At 45.0% G+C, this 26922-nt stretch overlaps 1 protein-coding gene across 9 annotated transcripts in view; it reads right to left on the bottom strand.

Annotated features, from left to right (window-relative positions):
- The window catches only part of col12a1b (collagen, type XII, alpha 1b), a 111473-nt gene that overhangs the window by 13666 nt on the left and 70885 nt on the right, over positions 1–26922 (bottom strand). For 5 of the 9 annotated variants that reach the window (XM_056404542.1, XM_056404537.1, XM_056404536.1 and 2 more), the window contains 18 exons: positions 24786–24915; positions 24394–24536; positions 23390–23519; positions 22098–22229; positions 21288–21434; positions 20614–20730; positions 18633–18785; positions 17872–17946; positions 16453–16592; positions 15195–15318; positions 14876–15019; positions 14455–14619; positions 14320–14358; positions 14045–14183; positions 12529–12671; positions 10230–10339; positions 4098–4256; positions 2707–2784 (listed from right to left, as the gene is read on the bottom strand). In XM_056404542.1, coding sequence (XP_056260517.1) covers positions 2707–2784; positions 4098–4256; positions 10230–10339; positions 12529–12671; positions 14045–14183; positions 14320–14358; positions 14455–14619; positions 14876–15019; positions 15195–15318; positions 16453–16592; positions 17872–17946; positions 18633–18785; positions 20614–20730; positions 21288–21434; positions 22098–22229; positions 23390–23519; positions 24394–24536; positions 24786–24915 — 2268 coding nt within the window. The remainder of the gene's footprint in view (positions 1–2706; positions 2785–4097; positions 4257–10229; positions 10340–12528; positions 12672–14044; positions 14184–14319; positions 14359–14454; positions 14620–14875; positions 15020–15194; positions 15319–16452; positions 16593–17871; positions 17947–18632; positions 18786–20613; positions 20731–21287; positions 21435–22097; positions 22230–23389; positions 23520–24393; positions 24537–24785; positions 24916–26922) is intronic. The other 4 variants (XM_056404539.1, XM_056404544.1, XM_056404545.1 and 1 more) reach the window with 1 other exon arrangement.

Here is a 26922-nt window from a genome sequence, read left to right as displayed (position 1 = left end):
TTAAGCAATCCAAAAAAAAAAAGCCTCCTGGATGGAAAGGGCAGAGGAGGGACGTGACACGTTATGTCGTTTCTGGAGCTGCAACAATTAGTCAATTCATTGATTGGAAACAAACATTTGCCGTTTCTGATGCTTTTCTTTGTTTTACGTGACGATAAAATTGAAATTTATCGGCTTCTGGGAACAAAAAAACTATTTTATAGATTTTATAGACGTAACAATTAATTGAAAAAATAATATATCAGCGGGTTAAAAAAATAACAGTGAGTTGCAGCCACATGATGTTTCACATCTGCTGCTTTATTATTCATTTCACATCAATAAATCATTGGCTGAGAGGGAAGGGGACGTTTACAGTTGTTGGTAGGTGTATTATGAACAGGACAGTCTTTATGCTAAGCTAAGCTAAGCTAAGCTCTCCTGATGCCTGGACAGTTGGTATCGATCTTCTCATTTACTCTCCAGAACGTGAAGAAGATAATCTCCCAAACTGCTGAACTGTAACGTGAAGCTTCAACGTTCTTCATGTTCTACTGTTCTGTCTCTCGGTTCTAATGAATCGTTACTGTTCTCTGTTTAAAACACGGAACACATCCAGCACCAGGAGAGGGTTCGGTTTTCTGTTGTGGGGAACTCTGGCGTTTTGCAGATTTGGAGAAGACCAGTTCTTTTTTATTTCACTTCATTAACGAATCTAAAACTTCTCACCAAGATCTTGTTTTCCTCCCTGGATCTTTTTACAATGTACATTTCTCTTTGTTTCCTACTCCTACAAGTGGGAAATATATGAGCTGTAACTATACGTTGCTGGAGGCCAAACAATCAACTGACTATTGGAAACGTCATCTTAAATTAAAAACACACTGGGCTTGTGTTGTAGACTTTTCAGCTCATGCATGGCCATTTATTTTCACAGGGATGTGAGCCTCCTGCTGTCTGGGTGGATATTTCCACTGAGTCCACGCTGATCGCCTCAATTGGGATCATTTAATATCAGTGAAAACAGCCCAATCCAGCAGCTGCCCCTGCTCTGCAGCAATTCAGATAATAATCCACCAGAGTTGAATCCTTTTCAAAAAACTTTTGGACGTCCAACTTGCAGACGTGCTGTGCTCAGACAAAGCTGTATTTGTTACAGTGTCTCTGGAGATCTCTGCTTGGGACTGAAGTGAGAAACCTTCACGTTGAGAAAGGCCAGAGTCCAGCCACTAAACAACAGCCCGAGCTGCGCTGCATTTAAAAGCTCATACTGTAGCTGCTGCTGCTGCTGCTGCTGACAGCTTGAAAACAAATGCCCCTCTCTGTTCAGCCCTGCAGCTGAGAAACTCCAGAGATGATCGCAGCAGTTCATGTGTGAGGGACGGAGGATAAACAGGAAGGAAACGACTCCTATAGGGACTGTTGCAAAGCTGCTGCTCATGTGTGATCATTATGTATTTACCTTCTCTGCTGCCGACAGATTATTACCAGCTCTTCTCATTTCTCTTTGGGCTTTAGGAAAACGTGATTTTCTCACATTTTACAAACCAAACAATGAATAAAATAATCATGAAAATAAGTGACGGGTTAATCAGTGATGAAAGTTGCAGCACTGGTTAGATACTGGACATTATTTAAAAGCTCTGACTGTAATTTTGTGCTAATGAGAGTGAACAGAAACGACACGTCTGTTATAATCACTGAAATGAGTCACTCCCAGATGTTAGCGTTGAAGCTAGTTAGTAAAATGAATGAACAGTGACCAAAGCTGAGAGATCAGAAGTTCCCTTTCAGCTGTTTGTCTGTGCTCTGAAAGTGAGTTTGTGTTTTGTATTATATCTCACACCCTGCTGACCCTCTCATCAGCCGGCTCATGCCTCTGAATATCATATATACTCTGTTTATTTTTCTCTTTGAGCCTGTTCTGATTCTGATTATCCGGCTCTGGTCCGGAGCTTTGATCTGCTGCTGAGATCTGTAAGAAAATGAAGGACACACTCTGACTCCCTCGGACCTGCAGCTGAGTGTTACAGCACAAACACACTCATCTGCTTTTTACTGTCAGGAGGCCGTAATTACTTCTGCTTTTAACTGCAGCTCAACGTGTTGCCAAGAACAAGTCCACTGTCCCTGAGTCTGGACGCTTCCTTTCCAGAAATGTCTGAGAGAAACCAGGTGGTCTGATGGTTTTCTATAAGAGGATGATCCGTCAGAACATCTGAAGATGCACCACAGATGTAAAAACAAATATACAAACAAACACAAAGGAAACGGCACTGACACACGAGCAGATGTGAGTTTTCGAGCTGCTCTGGGTGCAGAAATAATCTCAGGACAGTGTGTATGAAGTCAAATACTGTTGTTTTTCCATCGAGCGTCACAGATCAAGATGAACCGAATGGCCACAAACAATGGCATCAACATTTTCTTTACTTTTAAAAAATAAAATGTGTATTGAAAGCACATGTCTACATATAAATCCACAAACTCTTTGCTTTATTTTCTGTTTCAGGCCGAATTAAAAAATGATATCAGGGAAGAAAATCTTTAGTCCGCAGGCCAAAAACTCCATCAGACATTTCAATACTTTATAATCCAACTACGGTTTAAAAGCTCGACGCTAAAGCTGAAGAATTATCGTCACTCAAATGTTGTGTATGAACACATTAGGTAAGTGAAGTGAAAAGGCCCAGTGTCCATGTTTCATGGAGGTGGGGGTTCTCCTACCATGGAGGGGAGGTCACAGCATCTGTCTCTGCTGGTCCAGCCCAAGCTGCAGACAATATCGAACATCTGGAGCTGGAACTGTGGAGGAGAAAAAACAAAACAAAACATGGAAATGGTGTTGTGGTACATGTGTCTCTGATACGCCCTTCACAGCTCCCAGAAGACAAACAGAAAAACAGCAGAGAGCGCAGCACAGCCGAGGCCCATCAGCCCCGGGGAGGAGAGGAAACGTCTTATACTGCAGCCATGTCGACGGCTTAACGTACAGCCTCAGTCCGCTCGTCCTGATCACTCCCTGACTCTGTTAGGCCTCGGGATTTTAAAATCACTCCCTCCCAGGCTGCGACAGCAAAACACATCAGCTTTTCTTCTACTTGAAAGAATAAACATCACGTTTTGCTCACACAAATGAAAAGTTAAATCTTTACTTTCACCACCAGGTTACTGAATCTTTCTCTAATCATGTTCATGTTTCTGAGCTATTTACTACTGAACTGGACCTTGTCATTTTATTACGAGGTTATTACAATTAAGTTAAAACAGTAATAATTTGGGCAGCAAACACAAAGACGTAAAGGAAACAGGCAGCTGTTGGTGAATGAATGTATTTATGTATTTTCTTCCTTCACACTCGTCATGGAGTTTGTTTAAAAATCAGCCGAGCAGCTGCTGCTTCTCAGGACGTTAATGGCCAAAACAAAAGTCTCAAGCTGCTGAACAAGTTGACACTTTATCATCACTAACGACCCACCGATGTCTCTGGTGTGATGTTAATGTGGAGTAACATTCATCGATGGACAGAAAAATGAATCAGCAGCTACTTCGATCGTCGATTCGTCTTTAAAATCATTTTTCAAGCAAAAGTTTCTCCGGTTTCTCAATTGTTCAATTTCTTTAGTTTTTTCTTCTTTTTCTTACGTAATCAAGAAAATAATCAGAAGACCAATTATCAATGAGAACATGTCCACTGTCAGTACAGCTGTCACTGTCGCATTAACATAATAAATCACACATTTTGACAAGGAACCCTAAAGTCCCTAAAGTCTGTGATGAATTGATAAATTGATAATTTGGTGAATTGGATTCAAAGGGTTGTGAACCCAGTTTTTTATACGTGGTATTCCCCTCTGCTGGACACTCAGCCATATGCAATTACAATATACTATAATGGTTCAGCTGTTGTGGTTTCGCTCAGTTGAAATCTGATTTCTTATTATCATTGTTGTTGTTGTAGCTGCAGACTGCCAAACACAATCCTCCTCGCAGCAGTAACATATCAGTCAAACTCTAAAATTACAAAGTCCAAATTAAAGGAAAATACTTTTTAAAATCTTTGTGCATTGGTAGTTTAAGCTTTCTTTTCTTGCTCTGCAGGATCTGAGCTCACTTACAGTTGCTGATTCTCCTTTGGAGCCGATGGACTTGGACATCTTGCCCAGAACCTGGTAGCCATCGCTGGACGTGTTTCCAGCGGCCTTGATCTCCTTCTCAGCCACTTCTTGGCAGTCGATGTTGAGTTTGACGCTGGTGGATGAGACCAGGATATGGAGCTTCAGAGAGAAAGAGAAAAGAAGAAGAGAAAGGAGAAAAGAAAAAAAAAAAGAAAAGAAGAAGAGGTTTTATTGGCACATTCTTTGTTCTACGACCAAGTCTTGTGTCTGGTTTTTATCCTGATGGCCTGCAAATTATTAGGTTATGGCGAGTCTGGCCGCGGAGCCTGAGCCGATGGTGGACGTGCTCGCTCGTCTCCGCTGTAGTTCTGTTTATTGAAACGCTGCTGGAATGTAAGAGAGCTCACACAGAGGAAAACCAGCGCTTCCTTTCCATTCATTCAAAAAGAAGAAGTGCTCCATCGCAGCAAACAAGCTGCTGCACAAAGTAGGAAATTAAAGTTTGGGTCGAGTGATGGATCGTATAGAAATCCATATGGTGCTTTGATCTTTGAACCGCTTCCCCTGGTTTCTCTGAAAATATGAGTTTTTCAGGGAGTTTAAAGTCACATCTGAGAGAAGAATCGCTTCTTCACCTTGTTCGGTCAAAGTTCCACGTTGTTATGTGAACTGATTTAAAACTGCAGAAGGTCCCAAAAGCTTCAGCTCTTACTGCTGCAGCTTCTCTTCTCCAGAACGGCTCATTTAAAGAGGTTACTTCACAACAACACGCCACCAGGGATGAACTGATACGACTCCTTCTGTCCTCCTCAGTAACGGCACATCTGCAGACACTGTTCTCAAATGTAAGGCACATAAAATGCGACCTCACTGCAGGAGGTTTAAGTCACATGATTACATGTTCCTGCATCCTGACCTTTTCAAACATTGCAGAGCTGCTGAAATCTGTGATGAAAACATGTAAAGAAATCTTTGTTTTCTCTTATTTTCTTAATGATGTAATAAAATCTAACTTTACTTTTGTCCATGTAATTATGCAAAAAATTTACTTTTTATGAAAGTAAATTCAATCTGTGTTGATAATGAGCTGATGAAGCAGATCGTGTGTCGGCCATGATGTGATGTGTTTCCATCTATCAATGTTATTTATCCAGTGTGTGTGGGGGGGGGGGGGGGGGGGAAGCACTGACTCTGTCTGTAGTTCCACTGGGATCCCTGATCTGCCTTTACTAAAAAAGATCCCCCAGTTCCACAGAATGAGGTTCACTGATCTCACATCTGGATGAAGACAGCACCGGTTTCAGATCGGAACCTGATATCAGCAGAAATCCTGAGCTGAAGAATGTGAATCAGTATCAGCGGCTTTATGTAAACACTTCCAGTCAGGAGATGTTGAACAACCCTGATCGGTATCTACACGGCTCGGCCTCCACTCAGAGAGTTCTCCCTCTCCTCCAACAATCACTGCTGCAGCTGGGAAACAAAAGGAGTCTGGAAGCCGAAATTCATTCCCTCCATCTCGGCGGATGGCATGACACCGATTCCACTCTTGACTGTGAAACAACCGAGGCAGCAGCGGAATCATCTCTGCAACACCACAATGCATTTCTCCTCGCTCAGATCTCCCTCGCCACATCTCCTCATGATGTCATTTTGTGGTAAGCCATGAGCGCTGACTTTACTACAACTTCTCCTCGAAGCCGGCCGCTCTGAGGCGGCGGCCGGTCGGAGCGAGTCCAACTGTAAGGAGGGAGAACGCGGCTTTGTTAAAAAGCCGCGGAGCAACCGCTGGCAGCTGCGGCGGCCGCGGCTCGCTGCTCGTGGTCAGTCAGCGTCTGCGGAAACGCAGAGGCATGTTTAACAGACCGCAGAGACACGGAGACATCCAGGGAGGGAAGCTGTTTCCATTTACACTTTATCTGATGCTCTGCGGCTCTCGTGAAGGCAACAGGTTACTGTCTAAACTTCAGGGTGTCGCTCGCCACACTTCAGCAGGACACGCTGATCTGTGGACGCTGCAGCTCACAGGATATGGATTTTAAAAAGCCAGTAACAACACTGATATGGTTGGACTGACGCTGCCAATATTTAAATGTGATCGGGTTCATGCCAAAAGCGTTTCACTCAGACCTCAGGCTGGAAAATCCTCCGAGACCGAGAGGAAACTCTGATACACTGTTCCTGTAAAACACACACTGATGTATTAGTCTCATGTGGATCTCTCTCTCTCTCTACCTCTCTCTCTGTCTCTCTCTCTGTCTCTCTCTCTCTCTCCTCTCTCTCTCTCTCTCCCTCTCTCTCTGTCTCTCTCTCTCCCTCTCTCTCTGTCTCTCTCTCTCCCTCCCTCTCTCTCCCTCTCTCTCTCCCTCTCTCTGTCTCTCTCTGTCTCTCCCTCTCTCTGTCTCTCTCTGTCCCTCTCTCTCTCCCTCTCTCTCTCCCTCTCTCTCTCTCTCTCTCCCTCTCTCTCTCTCTCTCTCTCGTGGATAATATAAGCTATTACTGACCATCAGATTTACCAAAATAAAAGCAGGGCTGAATTCATTCCTCAAGCTTTAGAGCTTCACCCTGGATCGATCGTCAGAGATCTCACATCAAGTATTTATGGGAGGAACTTGCAGTTTGACAGAAGGTGAATACAACACATTATTTAAAAGGAGAAGCCTGGTAATATTGAACATCCTTCATAAATCCCATAAAAAGACCAAAACCAGAGTGAATCAGAGCCTGAGCTGTGGAGCTCCTCTGTTTCCAGACACTGTTAAAAACACATCTTGAGCTGCACTGGGCGACATGTTGCTTCATCACCATCAACACACACTGTAGTTTATTTTGACTCAGGCCGTCCTGCTGCCACGCGTCTTCACCACAGCACCAACATGAAGTTGTTTTTTTTAGCAGATTAGTAAGTGTAAAGCATAAAGCCTCATGTTCGTTTCCGATCTGACGGAGAATATAACTGATGGACAGCTTTATGTGACTGCGGTCAGTGACAGCTTCCATTTATCACCCCGCGGGCGAAGAGGACGCCGGGCTGATGTCGACATCTCAGTTTGAAACCGAGCAAAATGTCAGTCATCACTCACACAGTGTAAAGAGCTGCCTTCCACCTCCACACTGCTCTCCTCCCTCTCTGATACTAACGTCTCCAGACAGTTCCCATTAGTCAGAGCATCTTCACTTTCCGTCTTTGTTTTTCAGCTCTGAGTCTGATCTGAAGTTACAGTCACTGGCAGACTTGTTAATCTATTCCTCTGCGGCTGACGCACATCGTTTGGCAAACGGTTGATAGTTAAGGAAAAGCTCGCATCCTGCACAGGGAGGATCTCCGCTCCTTGTTTAGTCCGGTCGAGACCGCAGAGACGCTCAGAAGCTCTTCAGGTATCCACAACAGATCTGACTGTTTGACTGATCTCTGCTGTTAAACACATCAGGGGGGGGTTCAGAGGCGCAGCCAGTGCTGAGTGAGCTGGTTGGTAAAGTGCTGCGAGAGGGGGGAGAGGGGATTAGTGAAGTCAGACGTGGTGATGTGGCGGCGGACCCTGACATCTCCGTGCCTCTGGCTCAGTCACAGACCCAAACATCAATTTACAGGGAGGCTGCAGTCGGGTTTGAGCTGACTTTCTAAATCATGGTTTGTTTTCTTTTTCTGCAAAGCTGCGACAGCGAGTTCAGAACGTCTCGGTGAGCTGTGAAGGTTCGCCAGCTCTTTAAATCCTTTAAATCTTTAAAGTGGACAAAATTATTCCCTCACTTTATCCCTACGACAGAAAAACAGAAGACCAGAGTGAAAGGCCTCAAAGGTTTTAACCTCCGTGACAAACACACAGTCTGTCCACCGTGCAGCAGCAGCCTGGAGCAAGACACTGAAATCCAGCTACCAGGGTTTATGGCCACGTCTGACCTCTGACCTTTCTGTGGAGGGAGGCAGGGGGAGGAAGAATTTCACTCTCAGGCAACAAGTCTGCATCACTTTCTCTTTCCCTCTGACGCTCCTGATAATTTCATCACATCTGAAACCAACATGTCCGAGACTTCTTCCAAAAATTCCTTCTGAAAAAGTCTTTTAATCCCGTTCGGGGTTTTACAAGGAGTCGCTGTTGTGTCTTTTGTTTAAAAACGATCTTCAAGATTTACTCAAAAACTCATCGTTTAAATTCCTAAACCGTCTCCATTTTTCTGCCGGAGGGGAGAGAGAAATTGCAGAGCAAAAAGACATTTGGGGGGGAGACGTCAAAAATAAATTATGGCTGAAACTGTCCAGAGGAGCCGCATCATCAGAGGGCAGCTGTCACCGAAGTACAGCAGGTAAATCTAAATCTTTGACAGTCTCTACTATTATTACAAATTGCTCTGTGAGACGTCCCTGCTGACACTAACATCTCACCCTGCAGCAGACGCAGCGCACAGAGGCATGCTGGGAGGTAAAACCACAAGAATTCCCCTGTGGTCGGCTACCAGAGGCAACGGAGGCAGGACCAGCGTCTGCTCCTGAGCCGAGAGGAGGGGGGGCTGCAGAGAGAGATGGGAGTGCGGTCCCACCTCCCTGCTGGCGCTCCTCAGCTGCTCTGATGTAATTGTTTAATAGCAATAGCAGTGACCCAGTATTTTCCAGGCAGGCGTCCCAGCAGGGACTGCAGCGCATTTCTAACGTTCTCCCCCTCTCAGACGAGCCGAGGGATCCTTGTGAAAGTTTGTGATATCGTCGCAGAGCGTCCACGCCGCTTCCCCCTCAGCGGTACGTCTTGTTCATAACTGTCGCTATCAGCGCCAGTGCTCTGAGCCCGCCTGCACTTTATTACACATTTCCTCCGACTGGAAACTGTCCGTATAAAGACACAGCTTCCCCGCAGGATGTCTCTCATCACCGTCGCTGGTCGGTCTCTAACGTTGGCGTTCTGTCGGACAGTGTTGTAACTTTATGACCTAACTCTAGAGAGACTTAAGTGTCAGGTGATCATCCTGCTCAATTAAAGGTCAAAATCTAATGGATCTGCTGCTTTCACCGTTGCAGTGATGATTGATTCACGTCACAGATTAAGATCCATTGTTGTACTTTCAGATAAATAAGAGTTTCCAGATTCTTCAAATACTTTAGGACCTTCTGTCGTTTCGCCTTCCCTCGCTGATATAAACGGTTCTTGTTGCTCACTGTCTTTGAGGTGGTAAAAAAAAGTAAATAAGTGAAGTGTCTGAAAAGGACTAAAACTCCGTTTTATGGTCTTTGAGGAGGAAATGGCTTCAAGAGCCGGATTAGTGCGTCAAACAACCCTGTGGGCTTTTTCAGAGGTTTGTTTCAGTTCAATTTGGAGTCTTAAATGTAAGAACAATGGTTGCTTACATATGCAGCACCGTGTTTGACTTTCAAAAGGGGTTTGAAGAGTCTTTTAACACGGATGTCAGGTCATAAATGTTCGAATTCCAAGTGAAAAACAGGAAAAAAGCACGAAAGCAGAGCCACAAAATCATCAGCTTTAATTTCCGTCGCTCCGTCTCTGCCTGGATACTAAAACCCAACCAGCTCCACTGGAGTCAGACTGTCTGTTGAGCATTTTACAACATCCAGAAGACACAGACGGACACCTCCATCAGTCCAGAGGAGGGTTTGAACCCTCAACTCAACTGCACACCTGAAGAGCTTCGTGAGTAAAACGCAGCTCCAGTTCGCAGCACTTGAGCATCACATGCTCTGCGTTTTACAACTTGCAGAGGACCATCTGCTCGTCTGAGCTGACATAACTCTTCAGGAACACGTCTGTAGTTGCGTGTGAGCCGCCTTGCTCTGTAACACACAACACATTTGGAATCTCAGGTATCCACAGCGTCTGTGTGATCTGGGGGTCGTCCGGCGGAGCGAGTCGATTGGTGTGTCACGCCTCAGTCGCACCTACGACTAAAAAAATGTTCTATAACTCAACCATCACAGACGTATTCGACTTTCAGTTCTGTTCGATTCAAATATGCTTCAAACCCAGAACACACATATGGACTACACACTGCTGCTCCTCTTCCGCAGCCCTGAAGTGTTTCGTCTGACCGCCGTCTCTGCACAGAACATGACGGCGGCGCAGGGTCGTCATGTTCTCCAGCCACGATGAAGAGACAGGTGTCTGTCCGACGGACTTGTGCATTTACCTTGTGGAAGCTCCCGTGGAACATCCTCTTCACTTGAGCGCTGTCGAACGTCACCCTCTGGATCTCGCCGCGCTCGTCTTTGTTGTAGAAGGACACGGTCTGGCTGGAGGCTGAGCGGAGACAGAAATATGTTACGTGAGTTCATTTGTAGGAGTGAACTGATCAGGCAACACAAACACGTTTACAGGAGAGGAGATAACTGGAGCTGGATTTTTTTTCTGTGTGTGACTCATTTCCTTCAGCTGTGAATGTTTCTGCCTCCTTCACTAGAAACCTGTGGTGATAATCAGTTCCTGAAAATAAGGCTGAACATATTAAACACCTTTTTTAAAAGTTAATTTCAGTTTTTTTTTGCCAATTGAAAACATCAAACCTTCTCTACCGAGGAAATGAAATCAGACGCACTGACTCTCTGCTGCCTGTCAAGCAGTTCAAATTAATATATTCTAACTTTGTGAGCAGGTATTTAGATTTATATACATATATATATATATATACAACAAAACTTATAGTTAGAACAGCAGAGCACACTGTTTTTGGTCATTTTTAGGAACCCGTCTTGAAGGCCGGTTTGAATGAACCATATTTACAAACCGGACCAGTCTACACAGGATCCTCCCTGTTTAAAGACAGGGGCCTTATTAGATGACCCGGAGACTGGTTGGAGACAGATTCAGAGAGATAAGGTCCAAATCGAAGCAGGAGAGCTCAACATATATCCTGACCTCTGTTCCCTCAGGGTCAAGCTCCTCAAACACTCTCTGGATCCTACAATTCCCATAATGCAAATATGTCTAACCCCAAGACTCTGGGCTGTTTTCTCAAAGCACCGGACTTACAGAAAACAGAGACGTTACGCAACTGTTTCCACAGGCTGAACGGCTCCCCTCACTGTATGATTAGTAAACTGATCTTCTGCCCTAAACTAACAAAATGTGTTTTTGTTTTACATGTGTGAAGAGTTACATAACGGTGGGACACGGTTCAATGCACTAAACATCCAGATGATGATTTCAAACGTGACTGTGCAGACCATTTGTCACAATGCAAAATGTATGGATATCTGGAAAACCGTTACTACGGCGACATTGATCTGAACTGGATCGTCGTCCATAACCTGCTGATATTTAGTGAGAGTGCGTTCTTCCCGGAGCTTCTGGAGCCACTGGCTGCCACACGACCCCGAAGCTGAAGATTTCCACCCCCGTGCTGAACGCTTGGCGCGGTTTTATTTTCATCATGTGCTTTTTTTTTCTTCCTCCAGACAAAACTTTGATGATCGCGAACAAAGAGCTCAATTGTAACTTCATCTGTCCGCAGCGCTTGTTTCCAAAACAACTCTGGCTGATCCAGATGTTGCTTTGACGTTTGGCTTTTGTGATGAGGTCACAGGTAAGGTTTCCATCTGTGACGCTCCCACACAGACTCTGTTTGTGCATCAATGCTGCCCCACCACTCCTCCGCTAAAAACCTCTCCTGTTGCTCCTCAGCAGTCACCTGGGGGTCGACTCCGTCTGGAAGTTCTCTCTGTCTTCCAGATCTTTGTCCAGACTTCCACGGTTCCCCTGAACTACCATTTCTTAACCACATCTCAGACAGTTGCAGCCTTCCCTGCTCTGCAGGCATCAGTCAGCTTCATTTTCAGATCCTCAGTCGATTCTTAACGACAATTTTTGACCTGCTTTACGAGTCCTAACGAGTTACTGAATTTGTGTGTTTTACAAGGACAAAATGTTTCTGCATGCCACAGTTACTGCTGATAAAACATCTGTAATGTCTGTTTGCCTCAGAGTTATATTTACATATTTTCACTTCTAAAATCAACAACATAAATTTGCTGAGGGACGCACAAACTTTTGCATACCCCTGTATAAACCAGCTCCTGTTCTCAGCTTTAAAAGCTAAAGTTTGATATTTGAGGACGAAGAGTTAACTCCCGTATTCCCCAGAAGGCTGAACAATTCCTTTAATAATGTAGAGTTTCTCTCTGTGGAGGATCTGAACCTCAGTGCCATCCAACAAGTGATGGTCACTGGAGGATTCCTGCTGAAGCCCGCTGACAGACTGAAACCGCGGCTTTAGTGGAGCCAGCTGAGCTCGGCCGATGACACGAGCTTCTCAAGGAGGAGGGGAGTCGTCTCGGTTATCAACCGAGACCGAAGCAGCTGGAGGGCACAGCCGGCTCATTACACCCCACTCAGCTTGTTTCAGGATCAGATACGACACAACGAGGCACAGCTGCTGCACACATTTCTCACCATGCACACATCAGAGGACGAGAATAGAGGATGATATTTACGGTCGATAGTGAGTCCGGTCTCTGGCTTGTGGTCCTTGCTCGACACCTGCCAGATGTCGAAGGCCTCGGTGGGCGAGTCGGGGAGGAGGCGGAACATGAGGATGATGGTGTAGGCGTGGGGAAGGCCGTCAGGGTGGATCTCTCTGTTCATGAGACAGAAAGAGAAGACATGTTGGATTTACTGTAAATATTGAGAGGGTTTATATATATATAATATCACTTATTTCCACCTATATATTATATATATATGACGACAACCAATAAAAACTGCACGACCAGCGAAAGCAGTTTTAATCAAACACAAAATGAAGAGGTGTGATTCGAACGTCACACACAGCTGTGGTACACCACCTCCTTTATCTTCATTTGTGACCAAGTGTTTGTACATTGTATTTCTGCCACTTCTACTTGGTAAAAAGGATTTTGTGAAAACCCTGTTCCGCCCCCGTCTCAGTTATTGTATTAGAGCAGGATGTTTCCCATTTGTCCCTCTGATGTCACTACACATTTTGGAAAGTCAAACTTGGTAAACAGTCAGAACTCAAGCTGTTTTCCGCCACTTTGGTGTTGCATGTGATATTCTGGATATGGGACGCCTGTGTTGGGCGGTGGCCAGTGTTCACAGTCTAGTTTGCGGTCGGGTTTGCACTCGGTGGCCTGACGGGGGCCTTGTTGTGTGAAACAGCTTCAGCGTGGACCGAGGAGCTGTTTCAGAGGCGGGCTGCGTTCTGTCGTGACCTGCAGCTCCGTCTGACCTCACAGAGCGTCGTAAATCCACTGACCCAGTTTGTGCAGAGAATGAGCTCAGACAGTGTGAACACAGCTGTGCAGGACGCTTCACGTTACTGACACGGACAAACTTGGAAGTGTTAAAAACATTAGCAATGACAACAAATCTGCACTGTCACCGGGAGGCTCCAGGAGAAAGAGCCGGTTGCGCTCAGCTGTGTGTGTGTGTAAGTTGAGAGAATTTATGATTCTTGTTACCGACAAGAAAATGGTAGAAAAAACAATTAGTGCAACAATAGCTGCATTATTCAAACGGTCTCTTGTTATGAGCGAAGAAGTTGCACAAAAGACAGAAAACTTTAGAATAAGTTTCTCTGCTTTAGACGTTAACTTTTCATTTAGCTAACTAATGCACACTACCCTTATTATGTTACTTAAACTTATCTGTTAGCTTAGCTTAATGTCCATTGATGAGTCATTAGCTTATGTACAACCTTAATTCCCTCCCTGTTTTCAAGCTGGACACTTCTCCACCAGTACGACACAACCAACGTAATTAATCTACTGCGCAGTAAAATCTAAGCATTTTGTTTCCTCCTGTTAGCATTTAACTAGCAACAGCTCCTCTACTCACAAAGAATCATGGGAGCTGTAGTTGTTGAATAATAACAAAATGTGTTGTTTTACTCAGTCATCTCAGAACAGGTTTGAGTTTGTACAAAAGGAGAATAAAGAAACTTGTGAGAACCAGAACAGAAACTACCAAGCTATTTGACGTGACACTCACGTTGTGGGCTGAGAGAGGAAGGCGTTCTTGTGGAGTCTGTACGCTGTGTAGCTGTTGAAGGAGCCCGGCTCCATGGAGACGCCTTTGACGTAACTGTAGGTCTTCTCTGTCAGGTTGAACGCCTCGAGCATCCTGAAGCCTGGAACACAGCGCATCAGGAGCTTTGTCTTTAAATGAGACACTCGTCACATGGAAGCAATCAAACCTCCTATTGCACAATCACAGATGGAGGAATGACACGTCGGATTAGTAATTAGTCATTTGTGGGTTCTTACCAGGTGAAGTGAATCCGTTCAGGAAAATCAAAGGACAGGCTGCGGAACAACACAGAAGAGACGTTTCACAACAAACTAATCAACAAGAGCTGAAACTGTTTCTGTTTTGTCGCAGCAGAATTTGTTCAAACTCACATGATGTTGCGGTTTCACAGATGAAGGTGATCAGGTTTTCTTTGATGGTGTCGAAAGCATCAAAGTCGTCCACGACGAAGACGTGCCTCTCGCTGGGTTTGCTGCCGATCGACTGCAGCTCCACGAAATCCACGTCGGCAACACCGATGGAAAAAACGCTGTAACCTGAGGACAGGACATGCACATACAGTCAGGATCAGGATCAGGATCAGGATCAGCTAAAAACATATCTCTTCAGTCTCTTTTCCAGAACTGGTCTATATCTGCAAAGAAATTCACATTGCTCTCTTCTCTTAAACTGTTCATTCAACGTCAGTTGTCATGGGAACCACTCATGGATGAAAACACACGCTGCAGCTCAACCAGTCCTAAAGAAGCTGGTGAAACTGAGTCGCCCATGAAACGCGGATCGTCCCGTTACCTGCGTGCTGAAGCTTGGCGGCGTTCTTCTTCACCTCGTCCTGAGAGCGTCCGTCTGTGATCGCCACGACAACCTTGGGGACGTTTCTTCTCATTCCATTTTCCATTGAGAAGGCCTTGTCGTAGGTGTGTTTCAGAGCCACTCCTGCTCAGCAGAGAAGAGACAGGAAACTGTTGGACCTGGAACTTTGGAACATTTCGCAATCCTAAGAGAAGCTGGTTTTGTTGCAGACATTTCACACACGAGCACAAATAACTGACAAGATACTGGAACAACGGGGCGATGTGTCCTTGTGGGATCATGTGACGTGTGATCGAACCTGTCTTGGTGTTTCCTCCTCTGTAGCGAATGTGATGAAGTGCAGACATGGCGACACCTTTGTCTTGGTACGCGTTCAGCCTGAACTCTGTCTTTGCGTCATCGCTGTACTGCACGAACGACACCTGTTAGCAAGAAGTGGAGTTTAGTTTTAGAGCACAAGATCACAGTTTTTCCCCAGAACACAACAACTTCTAAGATCCTGGATTTGAAAAGACAAAAGACATTAATACACATAAATAAACCTGACAATAAATTAGTTTCACGGCACACATTTGGTTTTTGAATCTCTGGAAATGGCTTTAAAGTCCTTTTTATTCTGCAGAGAACAGAATATTTTCTTATCCAGATGGAGAGAAGAGTCTTTGTGGATTCTGGAAAAACTGCTCAAAACTTCTGGAAGTGATGTTACAAAACCTTCAGGCTAAAAGATCATCAGGGATTTACTTTCCAGAAAAACAGATGCTTAACTCTGCGACTTGAATATCATTACAACATGAGACTAGATTAAAATATAAAAATATACTACTAAAGACTTAATATATATGAATATATAATGTAGCATGTGTATGGAGTGTGTGAATACTGAAGAAAGTTTCTCCACTGATCCACTGATTGTGGTTTAACTTTGTATTACAGTATATTACAGTTTAATCGATCCATATATTAAGTATTGTCAAATCGTTTTGGGTGCTACTAATCAATCCAACCTTCACATGATACTTCCTTTAGACGTTTTTATACATGTTAAGTTCAGGTTCTTGCTTCAGAGGGTCCCTGATGACTGTAATTGTTTTTTTAATCAATAATCAAACCCATAAACTGACACAAATTAGACCATTGACCCCATCTGATAAGATTTTTGCTTTTAAATCTTTAAATACAGTGTTTGAAACCTATGACCATCATCCATTCTGTGGTTGTTTTACTTACAGATGGACTGGATTTATTCCCCTCGTGGGCTCCTGAGGGTCCCCAGACCCCACTTTGAGCACCACTGCTTTACAAGTCCTCTACTTTAAGACTTCAAGTGAAAAAAACTTCTCACTGACATTCCTCTTTCTTTCTTCTGTTTTTATTCTAAGCTCCATTATTCTCCTTCTTTTACGTGTTGTTGTTCTTGTTTTGTCTTGTCCGATGTTATTGATCACATTTGACTGAATCTTAGTATTTTTTATATATATATATATATTGGGAAGGACAAAGCTTCCGTCCTCCCCTGCACATATCCGTATCTCCGTGTCATGTTTGATCCAAACCTGCATCCCGGACGGTCCGATGACATCGAAGGCGCCGATCATGCCGAAGACGAAGTTAACGACTTTGTTGAAGCTCTCCTCTCCGATACTCCAGGAGCCGTCGATGAGGAACACCACATCTGCTTTGGCACCTTTGCAAACTGAGGCAAGAAAACAAGTCAATAAGGAGCTTTAAAGTCCAGCGGCCAGACCTCGGGGGAGCGTCGCAAACACCAGCAGAGAAAATGGCATCATCACACGGGATAATGATTGTTTGCGAGGCGCAGCGCATTAAAAAAAAAAAGAAAAGAAAGTCAAACAAAACAAAACGATTGAGAAAAATGACGTGATGGGGCCATGTACTGTATAGTAATTATGGGTTTCACCGATAAAAAAAAGAAAACTGGCAAAACAAAAGGAGGAACATTTGGTTACCAGAAGGGTTGCGAGTCAGCTCTTGTTAATGGGTTCCTCTCAGACGAAGACGAACTGGGTAAAATAATCTTTGCCTTATGTGACGCGGCACACTTTGAAATCTTCCTTCTGCCTTTCTTCCTTTTTTTTTTTATAAACAACTTTTACACGGTGCCCATCAACACAAACAGACCCTTTGGACCGGCCTCTCTTCATTTTTCAACACCTAAATTTGGCGGTTCGTAACGGGCGCGTTTCCCTGTCACGCGCCCCACGGGGCCCCGGCGCGCACATGTGGCGGATATTAATTCATCGCTGGCACGAGCCGGATCCAGAAAGGGAGTCTGCGTTCAAACCGTCACCGGGGCCAAAAGTGCCGCACCGAGGAACTTCCAAACCCCCGCGCGCTCGGCTTGAATGAAAACACTCGACCCATCCAGTCCTGGGATGATCCGTGTTTTCCAAACATTGGCCCGCGCGGCATTATGAAGTTTAAACATGCGAAGTTCACGTGCATGCCTCCATTAACTTTCATTAACTTCCATTCAAGTTAAACGAGCAAATTTGCATCTGCGTTGAATTGCCCCTGTGAAATATGGACAGATGGGAGAATTCATCTAAGTTCATCACATTTCTTTCCTCCCTTTATGAGGTCAGAGATCCTTGTTCTGTTTGTGTTCATGTTTTTGATTACAGAGAAGAAGAAAAAAACATCTTCCCACCCCCTTCACCTCCAAGTGGTGGGGGGGTGGATCATTACCTTCTGCCTCTAAACTGACTGACTAACATTTACAGGTGAGTTTTTCACCTTGACCTGGAAGCATCGGCAGACACAAGGTTAACACAGGTCATCGCTCAAAGTCATTTGACATGTGACAGAACAACCACATTAAATGATTTGATTGGCTGTCTGTATGTACGTGTTCGGTAAACGGTCACGTGATTGCAGTACCCGGAGTGGCCACTATCACCCCACTACCTGCACTTTGATTTGACCGTAAACGGATGGTGTCGCTACATGCTTACCTGCCCACGCGGGGGGGATGGTGGGTGGAGGTGTCGGGGTCGGCGGGAGCGTTGGAACCGGAGTCGGCTTCACCACTGCGAGAAACACGAGACAGACACAAACCGTCATTAACATATTTGTAATAAATTCAGAACGACAGTAAACATGTTGGAGGATGAAGTCATTGTTTTGGAGCCGGTCCTGTGAGATGATGCGAGCTGTGAATGTGAGACACCGCGGTCCACATCTTGTCTGGGTGTGTTGGGAGAGATGCAGCTTGTTACTGCAGTCATGTCCTCTTTTGTAAATCTGAGCTGACAGGATGTGGAGGAGTGTGAACGTCTCTCTTCGCTGCTGGTTTATGTTCAACAACACAAGTTTTCAGAAAGAAAACATCTTGCAGTGTATTTCAGTGTTGCACAAAGACATCATTTATTGAATGTCAGATCTGTTGATTGCATTAATGATCCAATTAGTCAAAACAAAAGTGTGTGATGTAATGTAATAATGAAATGAAAACAAAAAGGGACAAGGATTGAAATAAGTCCAGGACTTTGTTCTATCTCTTTGTTCTTCTGGTTTCGTTTTCATTTATTTCACAATTATATTCAAGTAGCACATATGAGGCTTTGTCTTACATCAATAGACAATATCACTCACAGAATGTGGGCTTAGTTAAGTTTTAATTGTAGTTGTGATTGGGATTGTTGTTTTTGTTGCGGTCAGGTTTGCACGCTACCTGAAGCTCTAATGTCAGAAAAGTTACAGACTGGACACTCACATGTTCTCTCCTTGGCGCTGACCCCTGGTCCCTCCAGGTTGGGGGTCTGAACGAAGACGGTGGCGGTGTACAGAGCGTCGGGAGAAAGTCCGTCAAAGCAGTACTGAGGCAGGCCGGCGGGGATGGTGATCTCATGTTGTCCTTTACTGGAGGCTACAGGAGCAGAAATATAGATCTTTATCAGAATTAAAACTCCTCTGTCAGAATAAACTTCTATTTGAAATCAGCAGTTAAACCGAGAAGAACTCCCGACGGGACAACTGAACGTCTCGTATCGTCTTCGTGCTGCTGGATTTTCTGTTTTGTTGCTAATGGAGGAAAATAAACACTTGGTTACGTCACTTAAAAGTCCAACAACTTCGACATCTCCGTGATGAGCGAACCCAACAAGTGACCCAACAGTGAAATGTTTACATCTCTGCGTGGCTGAGCGGTGATATATTCATAATACGATTTCCTATTTACACTGTGCGCTCTAGAGAGCACAAACAAAGCATGTTTATTGCAAAGACAGCTGCCTTGGGTGAGGATGATGGTGATGATGCTACTTTTCAGTGTGAAAGACTTTAAATAAGGATTCCATCATATCTTCTGTCAGATGACAGAATCCAGCAGCTCCGGTGATGCATTAGTTTCAGACCGAGCTCTGTAATATCAACAAATTATGACTGAAGTCACTTAATATGAATAGTTCGGGGAAAATACACGTCCCCTGGTCCGATCTATTCCAGAACAGTGGCCCTCATTTATCAAGAGAGAAGATACACACAGATTTGTACAGGATTGATGTTGACAAAATATAATCCCTGAAATACCTCAGCTGGATTTGAGAGGACTCTGTCTTTAAAAAAAAAGAAAGAAACTGGCAGCTCAAGTTCTTGTCTAACCAGTGTTTCCATGGCTTTTAAAAATATGGAGGAAATATCAGCGGTGGAGACCCGAGCTCGCGGTTTTTCCACTCATTCATCTCACCACCGTCTCCCACTGCTGTTTGCGTTTCCACTTGAGAACAAACAGTTGACTGATTTGTTGACTTGAGAGCATCGTCTGCTGCCGCTCACTGGGACGGGTTTTCTCAAGCGGAGGATTTCTGATCCTCTGCTAGTGGTTAACCCGCCATCTGTCTCACGCTAGCAGACCCATATTTGTTCTGGCAACCCGTCGGCGCGGCCAGAGAAGGCTAATGACTACCATATAGATATTTAAATATTGATGCTCCCTTCCCGGGTTTTCCTGCTCTTAAACTGCGAACCCCGTGTCCATGTGTGAATACGAACCAGATGGGAATCAAAGACCCCGCAGTAATTGAAAAGGATGTAATCTTTGCAGACAGAGACACAATTAAAACTCGGTGGTCGGGTGCTTTCAATCCTGGCCAAAACTTGCATCCTGCTTCGAGTAATAATCACAAGACGGAGGCTCGGAGATAAACACTCTCTGAGAGGAAAATAAAATAAAAAAAAAGTCTAGACATAGTCTGCTAAACGCTGTGAAGGGTCCGCCTGAAATCAAGCAGAAGATCTGTAGCATCCACGGCCACAGAAATGACCTCATCTGGAGGTACGCCTTCAGACATCTGCCGGGAGTCTCGTCGCACGTTACCGTCACCTTCCATCAGGATCTGACTGTGAAAGTGGACCACACCGCCGTCCTCAGGTGCACTCATCAATCTGACGCATCAGAGGCCGTTTGAACGGTTCGACCGCCTCGCAAAACCATGCTGTTGTGATTTACAACTGAAGATGTGTTTTCTTTGCCGTTTCATCATCTACTGGCCTTCGTTTCTTTCCACTTGGTCGATCTGCCACTATCAACAACCCATCTGTTGATTGGTTATTTGGATAAATAGATTCACTGACAGAAAATAGTAAAAAAAAAAAAAAGGTTTCCAAAACTCAAAGATGTTCAGCAAAGTAATGTAAAATATAAATACTGTTGTAGTAATGAAGACTTGTGAGCGTGAAGGCGCCGTGAGACTTACGGTCCTGAGGGTTGAGTTTGATGCGGTATGACGTCGCCGCCCTGTGAGGAGTCCATTTGATGCAGAACTTGTCGTGACCAACGTTGTAGGTCTCGATGTTGGTCACGTTCAGGTAGACTGCAGAGGACAGGAATTCACGTGTCAACACATCCAACATATCAAAGAGGAGAAGCTTCAGTGCACATGCAACCTGTTGGGTAAACCTCCACCGAGGCCACGGTCAAATAACATGCACCAGAATTCAGAGGAAAAAATTCTAATCCAGAATAATTGATCTGGATTTGCTCCAAAAATGTCATCAAATCAAGTCTGAGTCGCACGTCTTCATAAGTTTAAATCAAAACTTTTACATCTCTGAATGCAGACCACAGACCATCTGCTGATAGTGTCTTTAAATGATATTTACATTATATTATCATTATTTTAAACATTTTACAAAGTTGAAACTGGAACTTGAAGGTTTTTGCTTTCAAATCTATTTGACTTCAGGTCTGAAGTCAAGTGAAAGTTTTCATTATTGTGGCTTAAGTCCAGTTTTCAAGTCTCAACTTAAACAAAATCCTTTTAACCAACAACAGACACATCAGCGATGCAGATCTCAAAATCTGAGCAAAAACCAATCAAATCAAAGTATCTGCGAGGCTCGAGGCTCTTCAAACGGACGCCGTACGTACGTGTTGTTCCCTGTCCGTCGAGCGGCGTGCTCATGCCGCCGGTGTACTGAGCAATCACTTTGACATCGTAGGTGGTTCCAGGCTGCAGGTTGTGCAGAGTGTAGGAGGTCACGTCGCCCACGAAGATATCGATGGGCTGGTCTGTGCCTGCGAAACACAACGGCACTCAGATCAGACAACACAGTGCGCTGGAGCGGATCACGTAAACTGACTGCGGCTCTCGTCCTTGTTGTAATCAAAGAAAGAAAACATCATACCGGCGGCAGACAAACATCAAAGAGCGTCTGCACAGCAATCACAACTATCTGCTGAGCATTTTGCAGATGGCGACTTGCAGCAGAAGCCAAGTTCAACATCGACTCACTGGAGCTCAAATCCTTCAACACGTGTGACAAACTGAAGCAGCTTTGACCAGGTGTCACAAAGACTTCAGCTCCTGATTTTACTAAACAGTCAAAGTGAAGGCGATATTTTAAAGTCTGACACTGCAACAGCTTTTAAATTATGTTTTTATGTTACTCCAATAATTAAAAAAAAATACTCATCTATTAACAGACTAAATATTGATCAAATTGTTCAACTAACCTCCCAATGGGGTCACAAGAAAACCTGAGCAGCCACAAGCTGATTAGCAGGATAGAAACAAATAGAAAAGTTACTGGTACAAAAAAATCCTTTTCTCCCTTTTCTCTAATCCTTCTTTTCTTTAACCTGAAAACTGCAGTTTGTTTTTAATCAGTTTGACCTTTACTGGTTTCTAAAACTTATTCAAATGAGACAGTGTGAGAAGGTACAAACTGACAAACCAACCTGTCCGCTCACCTTCAGGAGAGTAGATCAGTCTGTAACCCTGGACAGGAGCCCCCACCGGGTCCCAGGCCACCCTGAACCGGGTGTACCACTCGTCCGAGACGCGAAGGTTTCTGGGACTCAGCAGGCCGACTGTGACAGAGAGAGAGAGAGAGAGAGACAGAGAGAGAGAGAGAGAGAGAGAGAGAGACAGAGAGAAAGAGACAGAGAGACAGACAGAGAGAAAGAGACAGAGAGAGAGAGAGGACACATCATCGACCGAACGTGTCTCAGCAAACAACAGCTGCATTTTCATTTCCACAGTTCGTCTGTTCCCCGTTGAGGCATCAAGTGTTTTCCAAGGATTCTCACGACATTCATCTGAACAAAGATTCAGTCTGTGGCAGCTTAGTTCTGATTTTAAAAGAAGCTTCAGTTTAAAGTTGTGTTATCAATCTTTTTTTTTTTTTTTAAATCAAGTGATCAAGTTTTTGACGGAGCAAATAGGAGAAAAAAAAGAAAAACCTGTCAAGCTCATCACTTTGTTAAAACGGGTCAATCATCTGTCAGACCATCACACGGAGCCAAACCACCTCCAGGAAGAAGACGAGTCTCGTCTTCACACCTGTTCACTGGATTCATTACATGTAATACACACGTTTAGATTCTGGTCTTTTCTCAGCCTGTGTGTGTGTGTGTGTGTGTGTGTGTGTGTGTGTTACGCACACACACACACACACTTTCCCTGAGTGTGTATTGTTTGTGTAACTAACGCTGCTGCTCACCAGTCGAGTGCAGTCTGTGAGATCCCGGCGCTCCGACCTCGTCACTCACTCACACGTGTTGGCACTGTTGACTAATGTATGTCTCCTGTATTTATTTTCCCTCTCTCTCTCTCTCTCTCTCTCTCTCTCTCTCTCTCTCTCTCTGTCCTGCAGAGCTGCAGGTTTGACTCAACTGCTGCATCAGGCTGAGTGAGGGTTCACTGAGAGGTCTCACTCCTTACTCCTTTCAAACTCAAAGACATTGGGAATCCAGAGCGCACTCAACCAGAACTTCCCACATTTAGAAACGTTTCTTTTTCTGTTTTCTTCTCAGAGCTGGATACACTACTGCTGCTGCCCGAACACACGGGACCTGTAAAACTGCTGAGACATGCTCCGACGCTTCCAGAGATCTGGCTCTGATTCGAACACATCATCATCCTGTGAGGTGCGCTCCGAACACGCTAACGAATACGTCTCATTAACAGACCATCATCCGTCGTAGCTGGAAATCTGAGTCTGATCTGTGCCAACCCAGCGCCACCTCACCTGTGCGTCCGTTTCCATTGAGTAACCCTCCAGGCCCCTCGGCGTAGATGGCCTCCACTGTGATGTTGTATGGGGTGTCGGGGACCAGGTTCTGCAGCATGGCGTTGTTTCTGTTTCCAGGAACCACGGTCTGAGCAAGACAACACCAGAGTCAGAGGGACACCGCACACAAACATGAACCTGCTTATATTCACAGGTTACCCAGAGCAACAGGGAGCTTGTTTCTAGGAGGGGGGGATTATAGGAGCTGTGCACCAACAAAAACCTTCTCCATCAGCCGCAGATGCTCAATTATAATAATTGTGTGTTTATGAATGGTCACAGGTTCTCCGGGCCGGCCCGGTCTGGAGAAATCCTTTCATCGCCGCCCCCTCCGCTGCGGACAGCTGACTCACACACAACAGGTGCTTCGCTAACAAGCGCAAAGTGAGAGCGCAGCTGGGCCGCCTCTGCCCTCCACCGCAGGTCCGACTCATTATTTAGGACTATTAATTACGTTATTATGGCCCAAATTATACTGTTTGTTTAACTGACCCTGTAATTAGTCTCACTAATCTGTGATTTATAACCGGAACGCGCCAAGGGAATCCTGAGATGTGACTTCACCACATAGTTTGAGGGAGACATCACGGCGAGGGGATAATGGTGAGAGTGTATCAAGAGTTTATCTAAAACATTTAAACACTGTTATTACCTGAAAACAACCGCTCATTATTGCTGAAAGGTGAAAGGTTGGGCGTGTGAAATGAGCCTCAGTTTTTAAAGTTTTTAAAATTTCTTTTCGTGTGACTTCTGATTGTGTTAAAGGGAAGAGGTCACATGCTCTGTCCAGTCAGGAGTGGACGAGACATGACTAACATCTGGTCTAGACGGTTTTTAGGAAAACAAAGGAGAATCTCTCCCCCAGAGTCACACGGCACAAACACGATGATAAATACCTCAAAAAGGAGAATTTGTTTCAACTAGAACTCGCTCACCGGGCGACTCACACAAACGACACTTACAAACTCAGTGATGGGGTCTCCGGTCATGGGGGCGTAGCCGATCCTGTACTGCCTCACAGGTCCCTCTGCGTGGTCCCAGTTGATGGTGAGGGTGCTGGTGGTGGCATCGAACACTCGCATGTTCCGGGGACCGGCACGGGGCACTGCGACGGGAATAAACCCATCAGATTAACACGTGAATCATCACGTACCACTCGCGCTGAGAGCTCATCGTGTGTTTAGAGAAAGTGTTTGTAACCAGACGGTAACAAGTCGCTTGTTGAAACAGCTGATTCTTGTATACAGCGAGCTCTCAGACGTCCATGATTATAACTCAACGTAAACTGGAGTCCGGCTGAGTCAGCCTCGGGACTGTGTACGCTGTCGGCGGGCGAGATTGTTGTTGAACTTACGTGTTTTGTCGCTGCCGGTCACCGGCCGTCCCTCTCCGTCGGCGTACAGCGCTGCGACACTGATGGTGTAGGGCGTATCCGGGATCAGGTTGTCCAGGAAGGCGTTGTTGATGTTTCCTGACACCAGGACCTTTTGGGAGAAGAAGAAACCCCAGGGGTCAAAAACTACAGAGACGTCGTCGTCATGCAGCCACAGTGTGGAGGCTCTGCCTATTCAAATGTGCCTCTTCCTGCATTACATGAAGCTCTGGCAGCGATAATGTACATAATGACCTCACCGCTCATCCCATATCCAGTTATCTGCTGCTGCCAAAGTTTCCCTCAAACACTAACAAAGGCATGGGAGGTAGGATGCCAAACAAATCACTCACCCAGTAAGTGGACTGATGGATAAACAGTTTCTGCTAAGAAGCGGCTGGTGAGTGTGGGGTCTGTCATCGGCTCGGACGGTGTTGTCTAACAACATGACTGCAGAGCGTCTCTTGTCACTGGGATTACCTCCGTCTCTATCCTCTGCTCTTCAGTGAGCGCACCAGGAAAACGAGCGGCGTTACATCATGGGAAATATATGTGTGCCGGTCGAACTCGAACCTACCCTCATCTACAGCTCATGTTTTGGTTAAAGCTAATATATCAAAGAGTTCTGGACCCAGAGCTTCTGGCCCACCGGACCATGAAACAGGTTCCTCAGTGATGATGTAGAGGTTGAGATCCTGCAACTGGAAGCACACATACACGCTTACTGGCCCGGGGTGAAATCCCTCCAGTAAACTGTGGTCTGGCCACAGGACTGGCCGTTGTCCTTTGAAAACAGGATGAATTACGTTTGACTGGAGGTTTAGTTATACAGTCATTTCCTGAAGGCAGCGCTGCTCTCAGGGGTCGAATTATAACTCAGTGGTCGAGTTAAATCTCGGTGAGCGGAGCCAAATAATCCCAGTTCTTCTGGGTAATTAACGAGCTTTCGACTGCAGTTATTATTCAGAACATTGAAGGAGTTTAAAAGCTTCTTGTTCACATGCTGTTTCAAAGCAGAGAGAGAGCCTGATGACGACCTCCTCTACCTGGACCTGGACCTGTACCTGGACCTGTACCTGGAACTGTACCTGTACTTGTACCTGTACTTGTACCTGGACCTGGACCCAGCTGAGGTTGGATGTCTACAGCTTTACTTATGGCCAAAAGTAAGTGGATCATCTAAACAGCTGTTTTCAGCTCCATCAACCAGTGGATCCACTGCCTCTTAGAAAGTCTGTGGTTAAAATGCTCCAGAGCCTCAATTCATGCATCTTTGATATAAGATGTGGCCGGTGTGAGTTTAATTAAACGGCATTAGTCATCAACAGTTCTGATCTTCTCTGTGTCTCGGCTAAACCAACTTCCAAAACCGAACCAAAAGTAATTAAAAAAAAATTAAAAAGCAAAACAGAAAATAAATAGATAAAAGTACGACTACAGGGATGATAAACTATAACACCTTTAACTTTATAGCATCATCAAAGCAGACGCTCATCATCACAGCAGCTCCATTAGATTACAGCTTTATGCTCCCAAGAACCTCGACCATAGGAGCTTTCACTGATGTCAGTCACAGATGTGTCCGGCGTCACAGAGTTCAAACTCTTTGTGGGGAAACAAACCCCCCCCCCCCCCCCCCCCCCCCCCCCCGCCATCCAGACGTTTGCACCAGGGCATGAAATCAGTGCTGATGGAGAGATACAAAACGCTGACAAGTCATGATTTCCATATTTAAGAGCATTACCCTAATTACTGCTGCACAGAACATCTGTGCAACATCAACATGAACACTTAGAGAAACAAACGCGGCCAACGAAAAGGGGACCACCTGTTGTTTCCATGAAATAGACGGACCCAGCCAACGCGATGACACGACATGATTTCACCAGTTCAGTCAGATGTGGAGAAGAGATGGATAAACAAATAAAAGAAAGGATAAACTGTAGTAACAGCTACTGGTACTAGTAGTTTATTATCAGAGTAAAGTCCACATTCAATGTACAGCTGTACCTACAGGTCTCAGGTGAAGTCCCAAGTCCTAAACTTTCTGTCTCACGTCCTGTTTCCTTGTCTGCTGTTCTACAGAGACAAACACGCCTTTACCTCCTTCTCACACCAC

Source organism: Seriola aureovittata, chromosome 19, assembly GCF_021018895.1.
Source record: "Seriola aureovittata isolate HTS-2021-v1 ecotype China chromosome 19, ASM2101889v1, whole genome shotgun sequence".
Lineage (NCBI taxonomy): Eukaryota > Metazoa > Chordata > Actinopteri > Carangiformes > Carangidae > Seriola > Seriola aureovittata.
Note: the sequence above shows the minus strand (reverse complement) of the source record. Positions and strands in the feature narration are given on the sequence as shown.